This window comes from Durio zibethinus, chromosome 22, assembly GCF_047325235.1.
Source record: "Durio zibethinus cultivar Kanyao isolate XHJ-2024 chromosome 22, ASM4732523v1, whole genome shotgun sequence".
In the NCBI taxonomy this organism is placed as follows: domain Eukaryota; kingdom Viridiplantae; phylum Streptophyta; class Magnoliopsida; order Malvales; family Malvaceae; genus Durio; species Durio zibethinus.
The window spans coordinates 18038316-18054525 of NC_143183.1; the positions used below are offsets into that span (position 1 = coordinate 18038316).

At 27.8% G+C, this 16210-nt stretch overlaps 1 protein-coding gene across 1 annotated transcript; it reads right to left on the bottom strand.

Annotated features, from left to right (window-relative positions):
* Positions 1-5084: 5084 nt before the first annotated feature.
* On the bottom strand, positions 5085-6700 carry LOC111307387 (G-type lectin S-receptor-like serine/threonine-protein kinase At1g34300). The gene is made up of 2 exons (XM_022905400.2): positions 6622-6700; positions 5085-6506 (listed from the first exon to the last, which is right to left on the bottom strand). Exons 1-2 carry the CDS (start codon positions 6650-6652, stop codon positions 5335-5337), a joined length of 1203 nt encoding a protein of 400 aa, XP_022761135.2. The 5' UTR covers positions 6653-6700; the 3' UTR covers positions 5085-5334.
* Positions 6701-16210: the final 9510 nt, after the last annotated feature.

Below are 16210 nucleotides of genomic sequence, written 5' to 3' on the forward strand. Positions count from 1 at the left end.
ATTTGAGTTATATATTTTATTAGTTTTTATATATATTTTAAATTTTAATTAAATAAAAATAAATATTATATATATAAATTTATCTAAATATATTAAAGATTATATTAAAATAATATATAAAAATTTAAGAATTAATAAATTAAATCGATAAAATTTAATTTTGATTAAGTTGATTTAAAAAAAAATTAATTCAGATTCTATTCAAAATTAGGCTTAGAAATGTCATCGGAGATGTCGAGTGGTTGACTTTGTCTACATTTGTTGGGTAAGCAAATGCGGTTCACTTGAAAAAAAAAAGTGTGTATCGTACAATCTCTTTGGTGGGCTTTAACATATTTGAGTTATATATTTTATTAATATTTATATATTTTTTAAATTTTAATTAAATAAAAATAATTATTTTATATATAAATTTATCTAAATATATTAAAAATATATATAAAAAAATTAAATTTAAAAATTGATAAATTAAATCGATAAATTTTGATTTTAATCAAGTTGATTTTTAAAAAATTAATTTAAATTCGATTCAAATTTAAATTTAAAAAATTTATAATATTATATATCATTCAAAAAGATTAAATAAAATTTGATTTTATCTTAACCATTATTAAGTTTAGTTATGACATAGTTGAACTCAATCTATTGATATCTTTTTTCTTTTTTTTTTTTTATGAAATTATAAATATAAGTTACAATATAATCAATTATTATATTATTAAATAATTAAACTAATTAATCAATAAATTAGAATATAACAAAATAAATTCAATATAAATTTGGAAAACAAAAGCAGTTTTGTTATTGGCTAATTCCATTTTAAAGTAATGAAATTCTATTATTGATTGAGAAAGAAATATGCGAATTTCCATTATCTTGAGATATTTTCCGGCTCCCTTGATTAAAAAAAATATTTTAATTGTCGAATTAGATTAAAGGTGTCTATTATTTGCATGTGTAATAAGTAAGCTCGGCTTTGGAAACATTGGAAGATCTTTGGGGAAATTGATAGACTTAGAAATGTCATTGGAGTGGTTGATTTTGTCTACAGCTATTGGGGAAGCAAATGCCATTCACTTGGAAAAAAAAAAGTGTGGATTGTACTATTCTCCTTCATGATTGGCTATAAAATATGCTGTCCGGTTGATTGTGACATGTTCCTAAAGCTTCTTTCTCTTGCACTCTGTTATAATTTGAGGTGAAAAAATTTTTTTAAGAAAATTTGAAATTATTTTAAATTATAGTGTATAATTTGATTAGATTAATTTTTTTATTTGATTTAGATTAAATTTATATATTAAACATATATTAGATTTGAATCAAAATTTGAATTGAGAAGAAAAAAAAATCAAATTCCATTAAAATATATTTTTATTAGTTTTTATATTTTTTTAAATTTTAATTCAATAAAAATAATTATTTTATATGTAAAATCATTTAAATATATTAAAAATCATATTAAAATAATATATAAAAAATTAAATTTCAAAAACTTATAAACAAAATCAATAAAATTCGATTTCGAATTTGATTCATTTAATTAAAAAATTGATTCATATTTGAATCAAATTTAAAAAATTTATAATATTATATATTATCAAAACCATTATTTCTCCTAATTATAACAGGGTTAAACTCTATGTGTTGATATCCTTTTTTTCATGAAATTAAGAGTATAAATTACTATATAATCAATTATTACATTATTGAATAATTGAACAAAGTAACTAATTAATAAATTAGAATATAAGAAAACAAATTTAATATAAAATTGAACCAAAAATATAAATTTTGGTAATGGCTAATTCCATTTTTTAAGTAATGAAATTTCATTATTGACAGAGAAAAAAAAAGAAATATGCAAATATGTTATTACTTCTTCATACAGCAATCGGGATTTGTTTTCTGAATTAATTTCGAGTGGAAAAGGCAACTATAAGTTAAGTGTAGTTCTTCTAGAGTTCACTATCATTTTAGGAATTAAATTAGCTTTGCATTTAATAGTTTAGTGAAGATTGTTTTTTTAAAATAATCAATCTAATAAGCATTGCACTTTAGCTATTGAGTATCGAGCTAAAGATCCTTTATTATCTATCTTTTTTTCTAGTAATGAGTTTCACTTCTTACCTTTTTGAGATAAGGGAATATTGTCGTAGATGTCAATAGATTGGGTTTGAGGCCTTAGAGCATTCTCTATCCTTATTTTTAATTTTTTATATTATATTTATTTTTATGTTTACACTCAATGAGTATTTTAAATTAATCCTCATTTCTATTTTTGTAGATTTTTAATGGATATGAATAATTTTTATATTTGTAACTTTTAAAAAAATAAATTTTATTTTTATATTTTTATCTTGCATATTTATAGATTTTTTGTAAATATATTTTTTAAATACAAATATATTAGTTTTCATTACTCTAAAATAAAATTCATAGAATTAAATAAAAAATAATTTATTAAATATAATATATATGGTACAAGTACAAAATAAGTGTTATATTATCTATTCTCTTACTTGTACATGATAAAAAATTTAAAATCATACACATTTCTATCCTCATCGCCACCTCAAAATTTAATACCTATTCTCATCCCTATTACGATAAAAGATTGGGTTCCTTGTTGAGTTTGTATAACATTAAAAGTGTTCATGGCTCAAGTCAAGTTTGGGCTGGAACCATGCTTGGTGTTAATAGTTTATATATTTACTCAAATTTTGCTTGACTCGATATTTCAAGTCTCAAATTTTTTCTAAGTCTAGTTTAATTTGAAAAAATAAATATCAAATTTACTCATTAAGTTTAATTTATAAAATAAAATTTTAAAAAAATAATTTTTTTTAAAAATAAAATATTAAAATAAAATTCATATATATTTATATAATTATAATATTTTAATTATATATTTTATTAGAGTGGCTATGATCCAAAATTTAAACAAACTTAAAAATTATGTCCAAATATATTTATTGAGCCTTAATATTTTATTCAAATCCTCTTATTGTGATTTATGAGACTTTTATTATGTTGAAATTCAAGAATATTGTAATTAATAATAAATATATGTCTGATATTAATAATATTTTATATTTTTTACAAATAATTACATGAGTTCTTCAATTTATTTGCAGTCTAGCTTTAAATAAATGCAAAAATAATCTAAAATGTCATAAATAATAAAAGGACAGGGATTAATTTATATCAATGTAAATTTTTTAAATTTTATATAATTTTTTAACAAATAATTTTAATATATCCAGAAGATGTAATTAAATCATTTTTTTACTTATTTATCTCATCTCTTGAATTTATTAAAATTAATGATTAAAAAATATAAAAAATGTAAAAAAATTTTTATATAACTTAATCCCTCCCCATAATAAAATTTTAAATTATGCATTTTTTTATAACAATAATAATGGTTATCAAAATTAATAAAGTCATTAAATATAACAGATTTTGCAACGACAAGAATTATGTTGGGTAAAAAAATTTGCAACAATTGTAATGGTCGCAAAACATTATTAGGCAATGCAAAATAATGCTTTCAAGTAAAAATTTAACAACCAAAATATTTGATTGACGGATTGATAAAATAAAGCCTAGGTAATTACATAAAGTCGTGTAAATATAACTTACATAGCAATGGTAAGAAGTCCTAGCAATAAACATTTTAAAAATAATTTTTGATATGATCAAAGTTGTTGCGGTAGATCTTTAATAATGGAGGTTGGGGTAACAACCTCATTATGACATAAAATCCTTTAAAAATTGTTTTAGCAATGATAAAATTAGGTTTTGCAATGAATTTTACCGTTGCTAAATATATATATATATATATTTGTTAATTTACAAAAGGGGTTCAATCCTTACCTTTTAAGTAAAAGAATTTTGTATCAATGGACTAAATCAAATACTTGAGTGCAAATTAAAAGCTACTTACTTTTATAGGAAAAATCTATCTTATAAAAAAAAATCTATCTTACACTTTTTATGGAAAAATTATTGAAAAGTTTCATTTGATTAAAGCAGATTTACACAACTTTCCTTTTCATTTAAATTTTAAAAGTTGAAAAATCTAAACTTCGTATTTCAAGTAATTATGCAGAAATTGTACCTTTAAAAATTAATTATGCTAAAGTTTTCACCATTTAATAAAATCGAACAAAAAAATTGAAAATGAATTAAAAATAAGAAACATATAACAACTAGTAAAAAGTAAAAGCATTCATCGGGAGAATTCACATTAGGATCAAACTGCAAATACCAATAAGAAATCATTACTAAATAAAGCATGATGGATATGAAATTACTTACTTTAAGAATTAGAACAGAAATATTCATGAATTAGATGAATTGATACGTCTAAAATTTTATTCAAAACGTAATTTGATTCACAAATTCGAGCTTGATTAGAACTGTTTATTATTTAAAATAATATTAAAAATTATTTTTAAAATAATATTTTTATATTTTTAAAATAATATAAAATTTTTTTTTTTTCAATTTAAAAATCCAAATGGATGGGTTACATGAATCCATAAAAAGGAAGGATTTTTTTCCGCTCACAGTTGGTCCATCGTGTTGGTATTTTCTTGTCATATTGCCATTTATATTCCGCGTTAAACAACAGTAGTTATTGGCGTTAAAGTCACGTTTGCCCATCTCATTACACTCCGTCCACGTAGTGCGCTTTAAATGATTGAATAGGGCAGCCAATTTGACGAGTCTCCTGAGGATGAAGATAAGATGCCCGAAGTCTGCGCTATTCAGCTATTGGAAGACTTTTAGTCAATTTCTCTTCATCAATGTCATTTTCTCTTTTAATTTAATTTCAAACCATTTGACACGGTACTCACCAAAAGTAAACGGAATTGAATGAATTAAAAATTTTTTCTCATAAGTACTTTTTTTTATGAGATTATAAGTATAAAATACAATATAATTAAGCATTATTCAGTAACAAAATTTAAAAAATATTATATAAATTAAACAAAATCTACACATAATAAAACTTAAACTTAAAATTTGATATTCAAGAATTTTCGATTTATTATTGAGACAAGTTCTTGTTAGTGGCATAGGTGTGCCTTCAACAGCATATGAAAACACGGAAAGACTGCTATTTTTTAAAAATCATATTCAGAAAATAGATGCAATATTTGTCCTTTACCATGTGTTAATGGTGTTTTTCTTTTTCTTAATTGATACAATCATGATTAATTTCAGTAAAATCTATGAAAAAAACACAATACAATAGATTGCTGAAGTAGACGAAAACCGAAGGAAATGACAGAAAGCAAGATATAGTTAGTCATTTGAATGCACTAACTAAGAACTGCAAATCACTTCAATCTCATAATTTTTCAAGCCAGGAGTCGCACCTACTAACTTCGATTCTGTTACCACTGAAGAAGATTCTGAATCAACAGGAATGCTAGGAATACGAGTCTCCACCAGCAAATGCTCAAATGGATTTGAAGGTGCAGGAATTTCCATTGTTCCTTCCAACATTTTAACCACCGTGCTCATCGAAGGCCTCTGCTCAGGTCTATACTGGACACAACATAAAGCGGTTTTGACCATTCTCTCGGTTGTCTCTCTATTTTCGTCATCAATCTCGCACACTTTCATTAACTCTCCTAAATCTCCATTCTCGATATTTTTCCACACCCATCTTGGAAACCATTCTTGGCTCTCTCGAAGTTGAATGTCAAGGTTTCTTCTCCTACCGATGATTTCAAATAGTAGCATTCCAAAGCTATAAACATCACACTTATGGGTTATAGGATAAGGCATCCAAAGTTCTGGCGCTGCATAACCTGGAGTTCCTCTACCTCTTGTCATGGTTACATGGGTATTTTCCCTGTTGCAGAGCTTAGCCAAACCAAAATCAGCTACTTTGGGAAATAAATTTGCATCTAGGAGAATATTTCCAGGCTTTATGTCATAGTGAATGATTCGCTGGTGGCATTCCTTATGCAAGTATGCAATCCCTTTTGCCGTGCCTATTGCAATCTCGTGAAGTTTGTCAAATCCTATCATCTTTTCTTCACTAAATAAAAACCTGTCAAGTGAGCCATTTGTCATGTACTCGTAAACTAGGGCCCTCATGTTCCTCTCAAAGCAGAAACCATAGAGTCGAACGAGATTAAAGTGATGAACTCTACCAAGTGTACTCACTTCCGCCATGAATTGCTCCTCAATTTTTTTATCCGAGCTTCCATATAAAACCTTGACAGCTACGACGGTTTCATTATTGAAAACTCCCTTGTACACTGTTCCAAAACCCGCTGAACCCAGCAAGTTTGTAAAATTATCAGTTGCAATCCTTAGCTGCTGAGAAGTAAATCTGATTGGTTTCTCCTTTTCCATTTCATTGAGGAATTTATCCATGGCTAGTGTCAGAAATCGGGAGAGGTGAGCATTGTTCCTAATATCTTCAGCTCTTCTCATTATACCGATGACGATCATTATGACCAGAATCACGATGACGACGATTACTGCAGAGCGTAGGGAATCATCACAAGTCCATAATTTATCAGTTTCTTTGACATGGATGAAAAAGACGAAACTAGAACCTGCATATTGAAACAGTAGAGAAAATGAAAACCTTACCAGCAGCTACAATTCCTGAACTTGATGACATTGACGATGAGAGGAGAAGGCAAAAACCAAGCAGATGCAATGAACAATATCTAAGATATAATAGCAGTCAAAAGTAGAAAAATTTACCAACAATTTAAGGAGCAAATGAATTAAAACATGAAATTTCCACGAAGCAGACATCGGTCAAAAACTTATACAAACTTTTTCTCTTTGTCAATCTTGTTGAGAACGTGGGTCCAGCCCCATGATTTTCAACAATTAAAGGCCCAAAGCCCTTTGTCTTTACCAAAGAATAAAAGAGGTGGGGACTAGTTTTTGGCGCGAACGAGAAAAATGGTGTGGCCTCGAAACCTAACGAAAAAGGAGCTAAAAAAGAAAGAAAAGAGGGTTGTTAATTGAATATGGTTTAATTAAATTAAAATTTTATCAGTATGTTTATAATATAATATTTTATATTTTAAATAGTAGAGATCATATTTTTTTAATTATCTCTTTAATTATTAATTAATTTTAGTTTTAATTTGAGAAAAATTTTGTATATTCATTATTTGATAGTAAAGATTTTTTTATGGTTAATTTTCTTTTTTACACTAGAGGATTTTTCACATAAATTTTAGTATGCTTTTTTTTTTATGTTATTGATTATTAATTGTTGTCTATTGCTTTGTGTTTATTACGATATATTACTTTTGCTTTGTTGTGTTTGTCGTTTCAGACCCAACAAGTGGTATTAACACACTTATTATTTTTTGAAATATCGATATAGCAACAACCCAAGATAGAAGTAAATTTTATTTGAGATCATTGAAGGTGATACAAATTTCATGATAAAATTGACAATATCAAATTATTCAATTTGAAAGCTCATAATGGAGGATCATTTATATTGTAAAGACTTTTATGAGCTGGTATTGGATTATTCGACTAGACAGCATATATGAAAGATGAAAGCTAGAATAAGCTAGGTAGAAATATGCTAGCCACAATTAGAAAATATGTTGATAGTAGCATGTTCCATCATATAGCGTAGGAGATAGATGCTTACACTATTTGAGAAAAAATTAGTATATTGTATGAGAAGAAGATATGCATGAATAAAGTTATGTTTGTTAAAAAACTTGCAACTTTACAGTACATGGATGGACGATTGATTACAAAGTATTTAAGTGATTTTCAAGATATATTCAATTGGATAACGACTATGGAGCTTCAAATGGATGATGAAATGAAGGTGTTGTTTTTTTTAGATTAATTGTCAAGCAACTATAATACTCTAGTTGTGACTATTTTTAATTTAGCTCCTGACTATAAAGTGACATTAGAAATGGTAAAAGATAATATGTTTAATGAAAAAGCAAGGTAAAAAGATTTAGACTTTGAAAATCAAGCTCTTGTCACAGAGAACATGGGTAAAAATATCAATAAAGGTCAAAACTCTAAAAGCCATAATAAGTCTAAACATAGATTCAAGTTCAGAGATAAAGTGAAGTACTATCATTGTGGTAAACCAGGTTATATAAAGTGAAATTGTAAAATCTTGAAACAAGAACTAAAAGATGAGAAAAACAAGAGTTTAAATGATAGCAATATTGTAGCAATGAATTCAAATAGTGATTTAGTTACTTTGATTTTTACACATGATGATTATAATCATATTGGTGATCCCAGCATTGAGCAGATAGTTGACATAGGAGCAACATATCATTGTGTTCCTAAGAGAGAGTTGTTTATAACTTACAAAATAATAGACTCAGTTGCACCAAGATGAGAAACAAGAGTGTGTCACAGATTATAGGGTCAATAATATTATTACACAAACTAGTACGGGTTGCATACTGACTTTGAGGGATGTAAGCCACATTTCGGATATGAAAATGAATTTTATATGCGATTAATGTCCGTGATAAGGAATGATATGAAAGTCGACAAAAGAATAGATAGTGAATGCTTCTTAAAAGATCTATGATAGTTGCAAACCAAAAACTATATTGTACAATGTACAAAACATGGATACAATGGAATAATAATTAGATAAATGTTATTGAAGATGATGCTTCAGTAAATATGTGGCACAAAAGGCTGGCACGCATGAATAAGAAAGGGTTATAGATTTTTGTAAGGCAATCTCTTATTTCTTTAACCAAAGTTATATCTCTTGATTCATGTAATCATTGTTTGCATGGCAAGTATTGTAGAGTTTCTATTCATAAGCGTTATTAGAGAAAAGAAAAAAAATTAGAATTGATTCATTCTGATGTATGTGGTCCCATTAAGGTTGAGTTATTGGGTGGTAACAGATATTTTGTTATTTTTATTAATGATGCTTTAAATAAGACTTTGGTGTATATGTTGAAAAAAAAAGCATGGTACTATAATATTTTAAAAAATTTCATGTCATGACGGAAAGAATGATAAGGTTACCTTTGAAATATATTCGAACTAATAATGGTAGAGAATACACATCTAAAGACTTTGAAGAACATGGTTCAAGGCATAGGATCAGACATGAGTTGACAAAACCTAAAACATTGTAGTATAATGATGTAGTTAAAAGGATGAAATGCACCATTGTAGATAAAGTCAGATGTATGCTAAGGATAACAAAATTACCAAAGCCATATGAGTGAAGCAATTAACATAGCCTGCTATTTATTTAACAAATCACCATTAGTTCTTTTAGACTTTAACATTCTAGAAATAGTGTGGACAAGAAAAAATGCTTCATACTCTCATTTAAAGATTTTTGGGTGTAAAACATTCATGCATGTATCGAAAAAGCAAATATCAAAGCTTTGTAGTCAATCCACATAGTGTGTGTTTGTCAGATATAGTGATGAGCAATTTAGGTACAAGTTATGGGATCTAGTGAAGAGATAGATAATCAGAAGTAGAGACGTAGTCTTCCATGAAAAAAAAAAGCATAGTAAAGCTTGAGAAGAATAAAAAGACTACATGAGTTACTGTTAAGTGTGAAATTTCAACACTAACAAAGGTTTTACCAGAAAAAGTCACATATTATGGAAATAAGCAAAAGACAAAACTTAGGGATATGAATAAGCCAACCATAGTTAGTGATGAGCCAAATACAACTAGTTTTGAGCAAGGGAGCAATTCTTTCCACCAAAGAGTATTGAACAGGATGAGCAATCTTTTCCATTACAGAGTGTTGACTATGGAGAGCTACCTCCAGCATCAAGTGGTGTAGAGTCTTAGCCTAAGAAATCTACTAAAAAACATCAGCCGTTCATTAAGTATTCAAGTTTAAATTTTATTTTAATTACCAATAAGGAAAAGCTAGAGAGCTTTTAAGATGTGCAGACTACTCTGGATATTGGGCATTGGTTAAAAGCAATGAAAGAAAAAATGGAGACATTGTAAAAAAATAGTACATATAATCTTGTTAAAGTTTCATAATGGAGGAGGCCAATAAAGAATAAATGGGTATTCAAGCTAAAAAAAGATAATGACAAGCTAGTAAGGTATAAAGCTCGATTGGTGGTGAAAGGTTTTTCTTAAAAACTCGACATTGATTTTGATGAAATCTTCTTTCCAATTGTGAAGATGAGTTCCATTTGAGTGATACTGAGATTAGCAACTAGTTTGAATTTTAAGCTTGAGCAACTTGATGTCAAAACTACATTCTTACATGGTGACTTGTAGAAGGACATTTACATAGATCAGCTTGAGAGTTTTTAAGTAAAAAAACAAGAGCACTTAGTTTGTAAATTAAAAAAAAAAACTTGTATGACTTGAAACAAGCTTCGCAACAGTGGTATAAAAGTTTTATTTTTTATGGTGAGTTGCAGCTATAAAAGAATGACAGTGAATCCTTATGTGTATGTTAGAAAATTTTTGATGGTAACTTTAATATTCTCTTATTATATGTTAATTATATGTTAACTGTGTGATAAGATACTAGTATGGTTCACAAGTTGAAAGAATAATTGTCTAATTCCTTTAACATGAATGATTTAGGTCCAGTAAAATAAATTTTTAATATAGATATTGTTCGGGATAAAAAAGTTGAAAAGTTATGGTTGTCACAGGAAAAATATGTTGAAATGGTGCTTAATAGCTTCAACATGTAACATGCTTTAGCAATCCACTCGTCAACCATTTTCATTTGAGTAAGAAATCTTATCCAATAACTAAAAAAAAGTAACTAGCTATGTCTAGTATTCCTTATTCTTCTACAATCAATTCTTTGACATATTTATAGTTTGCATACAGCCTGACATTGCTCATGTAGTTGATGTAGTGAGTAGATTTCTTTTTAATCCGAGAAATATTTATTGGAAAGCAATGAAATAGATTTTTAGATATTTAAGGACACCTTAAAAATGTGCTTAAGTTATGAAACTACATAACTAGTTCTAAAATAATTTACTAATACTGACATAGCATGTGATCTTGATGATGAGAAGTCTATTTCAAGGTATTTATTCACTTTTGTTGGATGACTATGTCTTGATAGTCTAAACTATAAAAATGTGTTACCTTGTCAAGTACAGAGGTTGAATATATTACAACAATCGAAGTAGGTAAAGAAATACTTTGGATGAAACGTTTTCTTCTTGAATTGAAGCTGAATAAAAAAGAGTATGTGGTGTTTTATGATAGCAAAAGTACTTTAGATTTGAGTAAAAATATCATATACCATATTAGAACAAAGCATATTGATGTTAGATATCATTAGCTACATTAAGTGATTGAGGAGTAAAAAATGAAAATGAAGAAAGTTCATACTTATGAGAGCATCGTAGATATGTTGACCTAGACACTTTATAAAGAAAAGCTTAAGCTCTGTAGTAACTTGGTTGAAGTGGATTCTTTGGCAAAGGTAAGTTTTAAATAAGACTGTTATGGTGATGAATCTACTCTTAATGGGGCTAAAAGGAGAGATTGTTGATAATGTAGGGTCCAGCCCTTGTTTTTTCACCAATTAAAAGACCTAAAGGCTTTTGTTTTTAACCAAGGAATAGAAGCCTTACATAATAAAAGGTGGAGGCTAGTTTTTTGCTTAAATGAGAAAAAGAGTTTGGTGCCGAAACCAAAAGAAAAAGGAACCAAAAAAAAAAAGAGAAAAAAGGGAAAAAAGAGAGCTGATAGTAGAATAAAGGTTGTTCTGTAGTCCAATTGATCTAAAATTTTGTCAGCACGTTCATGATTCATTGTTCGACATTCTAAATTATAGAGATCGAGTTTGAAGCTCTCTATGAATAAATTCAGTGTGTATTTGTTAAGTCACCTATTTAATAAGATTTCTTTAAATGTCTCTCAAGTTGTTGATTAACTCTAGTATTTTTTAGAAAAGAATTTTATATATCCATTATTTGATAGTGAAGATTTTTCTTACGGTCCGTATTTTTTTTCTCTACATTAGAGGGTTTTTCACGTAAATCTTGGTGTACTTTGCTTTTCCTACATTATTGATTATTGATCGTTGTCTATTGCTTTGGGTTTATTACAATATATTACTTATGTGTTGCTATGTTTGTTGCTTCAAGCCCAATAAGTCTGTGGAGCCAGGGACAAATGCACACCAAGGTAGTTAAGGCAATTACCCCCACTAACATCCTATGCCCCTTAAAATATATTATAATTATAATAATATTAAAAATTTTAATTATTTTATAATGGTCTCACTGAAAATTAAAAAAATAAAATATATGTAAAAATTAAAAAATTTATTAATTAGAAGTAAATGATAGATATATGAAAAAAAAAAGTTTCAAGGTTATTATAAAAAAAAAAGTGAAATGGTGGTTCACAACCACTTGTGTTTATCCATCCACTCATTTTATTACTTTCACTTTTTTCAAAATAAGAAGGCAAGAACTAAAGAAACAAATTAGAAGTTGGTTATTTTCTTCTTCCTTCTAGATTTTTAAATAAGTAATTATTTTTTATATTTTATAATTTGTCAATCAATCAATGTGATAGAGTATTTATTTACTATTTGAAAATTGTTATATTGACGAAATAATTTGATCATGTCATTGTAGTATGTATAATTTTTTTATCACGTTTGAGTTTTTTATGTTTTATATTTTTCTTTATTTTTTTGGTCATTAGTCATTCGGCTAAACTAACTTTAACCAAAGTTATATCTCTTGATTCATGTAATCATTGTTTGCATGGCAAGTATTGTAGAGTTTCTATTCATAAGCGTTATTAGAGAAAAGAAAAAAAATTAGAATTGATTCATTCTGATGTATGTGGTCCCATTAAGGTTGAGTTATTGGGTGGTAACAGATATTTTGTTATTTTTATTAATGATGCTTTAAATAAGACTTTGGTGTATATGTTGAAAAAAAAAGCATGGTACTATAATATTTTAAAAAATTTCATGCCATGACGGAAAGAATGATAAGGTTACCTTTGAAATATATTCGAACTAATAATGGTAGAGAATACACATCTAAAGACTTTGAAGAACATGGTTCAAGGCATAGGATCAGACATGAGTTGACAAAACCTAAAACATTGTAGTATAATGATGTAGTTAAAAGGATGAAATGCACCATTGTAGATAAAGTCAGATGTATGCTAAGGATAACAAAATTACCAAAGCCATATGAGTGAAGCAATTAACATAGCCTGCTATTTATTTAACAAATCACCATTAGTTCTTTTAGACTTTAACATTCTAGAAATAGTGTGGACAAGAAAAAATGCTTCATACTCTCATTTAAAGATTTTTGGGTGTAAAACATTCATGCATGTATCGAAAAAGCAAATATCAAAGCTTTGTAGTCAATCCACATAGTGTGTGTTTGTCAGATATAGTGATGAGCAATTTAGGTACAAGTTATGGGATCTAGTGGAGAGATAGATAATCAGAAGTAGAGACGTAGTCTTCCATGAAAAAAAAAAGCATAGTAAAGCTTGAGAAGAATAAAAAGACTACATGAGTTACTGTTAAGTGTGAAATTTCAACACTAACAAAGGTTTTACCAGAAAAAGTCACATATTATGGAAATAAGCAAAAGACAAAACTTAGGGATATGAATAAGCCAACCATAGTTAGTGATGAGCCAAATACAACTAGTTTTGAGCAAGGGAGCAATTCTTTCCACCAAAGAGTATTGAACAGGATGAGCAATCTTTTCCATTACAGAGTGTTGACTATGGAGAGCTACCTCCAGCATCAAGTGGTGTAGAGTCTTAGCCTAAGAAATCTACTAAAAAACATCAGCCGTTCATTAAGTATTCAAGTTTAAATTTTATTTTAATTACCAATAAGGAAAAGCTAGAGAGCTTTTAAGATGTGCAGACTACTCTGGATATTGGGCATTGGTTAAAAGCAATGAAAGAAAAAATGGAGACATTGTAAAAAAATAGTACATATAATCTTGTTAAAGTTTCATAATGGAGGAGGCCAATAAAGAATAAATGGGTATTCAAGCTAAAAAAAGATAATGACAAGCTAGTAAGGTATAAAGCTCGATTGGTGGTGAAAGGTTTTTCTTAAAAACTCGACATTGATTTTGATGAAATCTTCTTTCCAATTGTGAAGATGAGTTCCATTTGAGTGATACTGAGATTAGCAACTAGTTTGAATTTTAAGCTTGAGCAACTTGATGTCAAAACTACATTCTTGCATGGTGACTTGTAGAAGGACATTTACATAGATCAGCTTGAGAGTTTTTAAGTAAAAAAACAAGAGCACTTAGTTTGTAAATTAAAAAAAAAAACTTGTATGACTTGAAACAAGCTTCGCAACAGTGGTATAAAAGTTTTATTTTTTATGGTGAGTTGCAGCTATAAAAGAATGACAGTGAATCCTTATGTGTATGTTAGAAAATTTTTGATGGTAACTTTAATATTCTCTTATTATATGTTAATTATATGTTAACTGTGTGATAAGATACTAGTATGGTTCACAAGTTGAAAGAATAATTGTCTAATTCCTTTAACATGAATGATTTAGGTCCAGTAAAATAAATTTTTAATATAGATATTGTTCGGGATAAAAAAGTTGAAAAGTTATGGTTGTCACAGGAAAAATATGTTGAAATGGTGCTTAATAGCTTCAACATGTAACATGCTTTAGCAATCCACTCGTCAACCATTTTCATTTGAGTAAGAAATCTTATCCAATAACTAAAAAAAAGTAACTAGCTATGTCTAGTATTCCTTATTCTTCTACAATCAATTCTTTGACATATTTATAGTTTGCATACAGCCTGACATTGCTCATGTAGTTGATGTAGTGAGTAGATTTCTTTTTAATCCGAGAAATATTTATTGGAAAGCAATGAAATAGATTTTTAGATATTTAAGGACACCTTAAAAATGTGCTTAAGTTATGAAACTACATAACTAGTTCTAAAATAATTTACTAATACTGACATAGCATGTGATCTTGATGATGAGAAGTCTATTTCAAGGTATTTATTCACTTTTGTTGGATGACTATGTCTTGATAGTCTAAACTATAAAAATGTGTTACCTTGTCAAGTACAGAGGTTGAATATATTACAACAATCGAAGTAGGTAAAGAAATACTTTGGATGAAACGTTTTCTTCTTGAATTGAAGCTGAATAAAAAAGAGTATGTGGTGTTTTATGATAGCAAAAGTACTTTAGATTTGAGTAAAAATATCATATACCATATTAGAACAAAGCATATTGATGTTAGATATCATTAGCTACATTAAGTGATTGAGGAGTAAAAAATGAAAATGAAGAAAGTTCATACTTATGAGAGCATCGTAGATATGTTGACCTAGACACTTTATAAAGAAAAGCTTAAGCTCTGTAGTAACTTGGTTGAAGTGGATTCTTTGGCAAAGGTAAGTTTTAAATAAGACTGTTATGGTGATGAATCTACTCTTAATGGGGCTAAAAGGAGAGATTGTTGATAATGTAGGGTCCAGCCCTTGTTTTTTCACCAATTAAAAGACCTAAAGGCTTTTGTTTTTAACCAAGGAATAGAAGCCTTACATAATAAAAGGTGGAGGCTAGTTTTTTGCTTAAATGAGAAAAAGAGTTTGGTGCCGAAACCAAAAGAAAAAGGAACCAAAAAAAAAAAGAGAAAAAAGGGAAAAAAGAGAGCTGATAGTAGAATAAAGGTTGTTCTGTAGTCCAATTGATCTAAAATTTTGTCAGCACGTTCATGATTCATTGTTCGACATTCTAAATTATAGAGATCGAGTTTGAAGCTCTCTATGAATAAATTCAGTGTGTATTTGTTAAGTCACCTATTTAATAAGATTTCTTTAAATGTCTCTCAAGTTGTTGATTAACTCTAGTTTTTTTTAGAAAAGAATTTTATATATCCATTATTTGATAGTGAAGATTTTTCTTACGGTCCGTATTTTTTTTCTCTACATTAGAGGGTTTTTCACGTAAATCTTGGTGTACTTTGCTTTTCCTACATTATTGATTATTGATCGTTGTCTATTGCTTTGGGTTTATTACAATATATTACTTATGTGTTGCTATGTTTGTTGCTTCAAGCCCAATAAGTTTGTGGAGCCAGGGACAAATGCACACCAAGGTAGTTAAGGCAATTACCCCCACTAACATCCTATGCCCCTTAAAATATATTATAATTATAATAATATTAAAAATTTTAATTATTTTATAATGG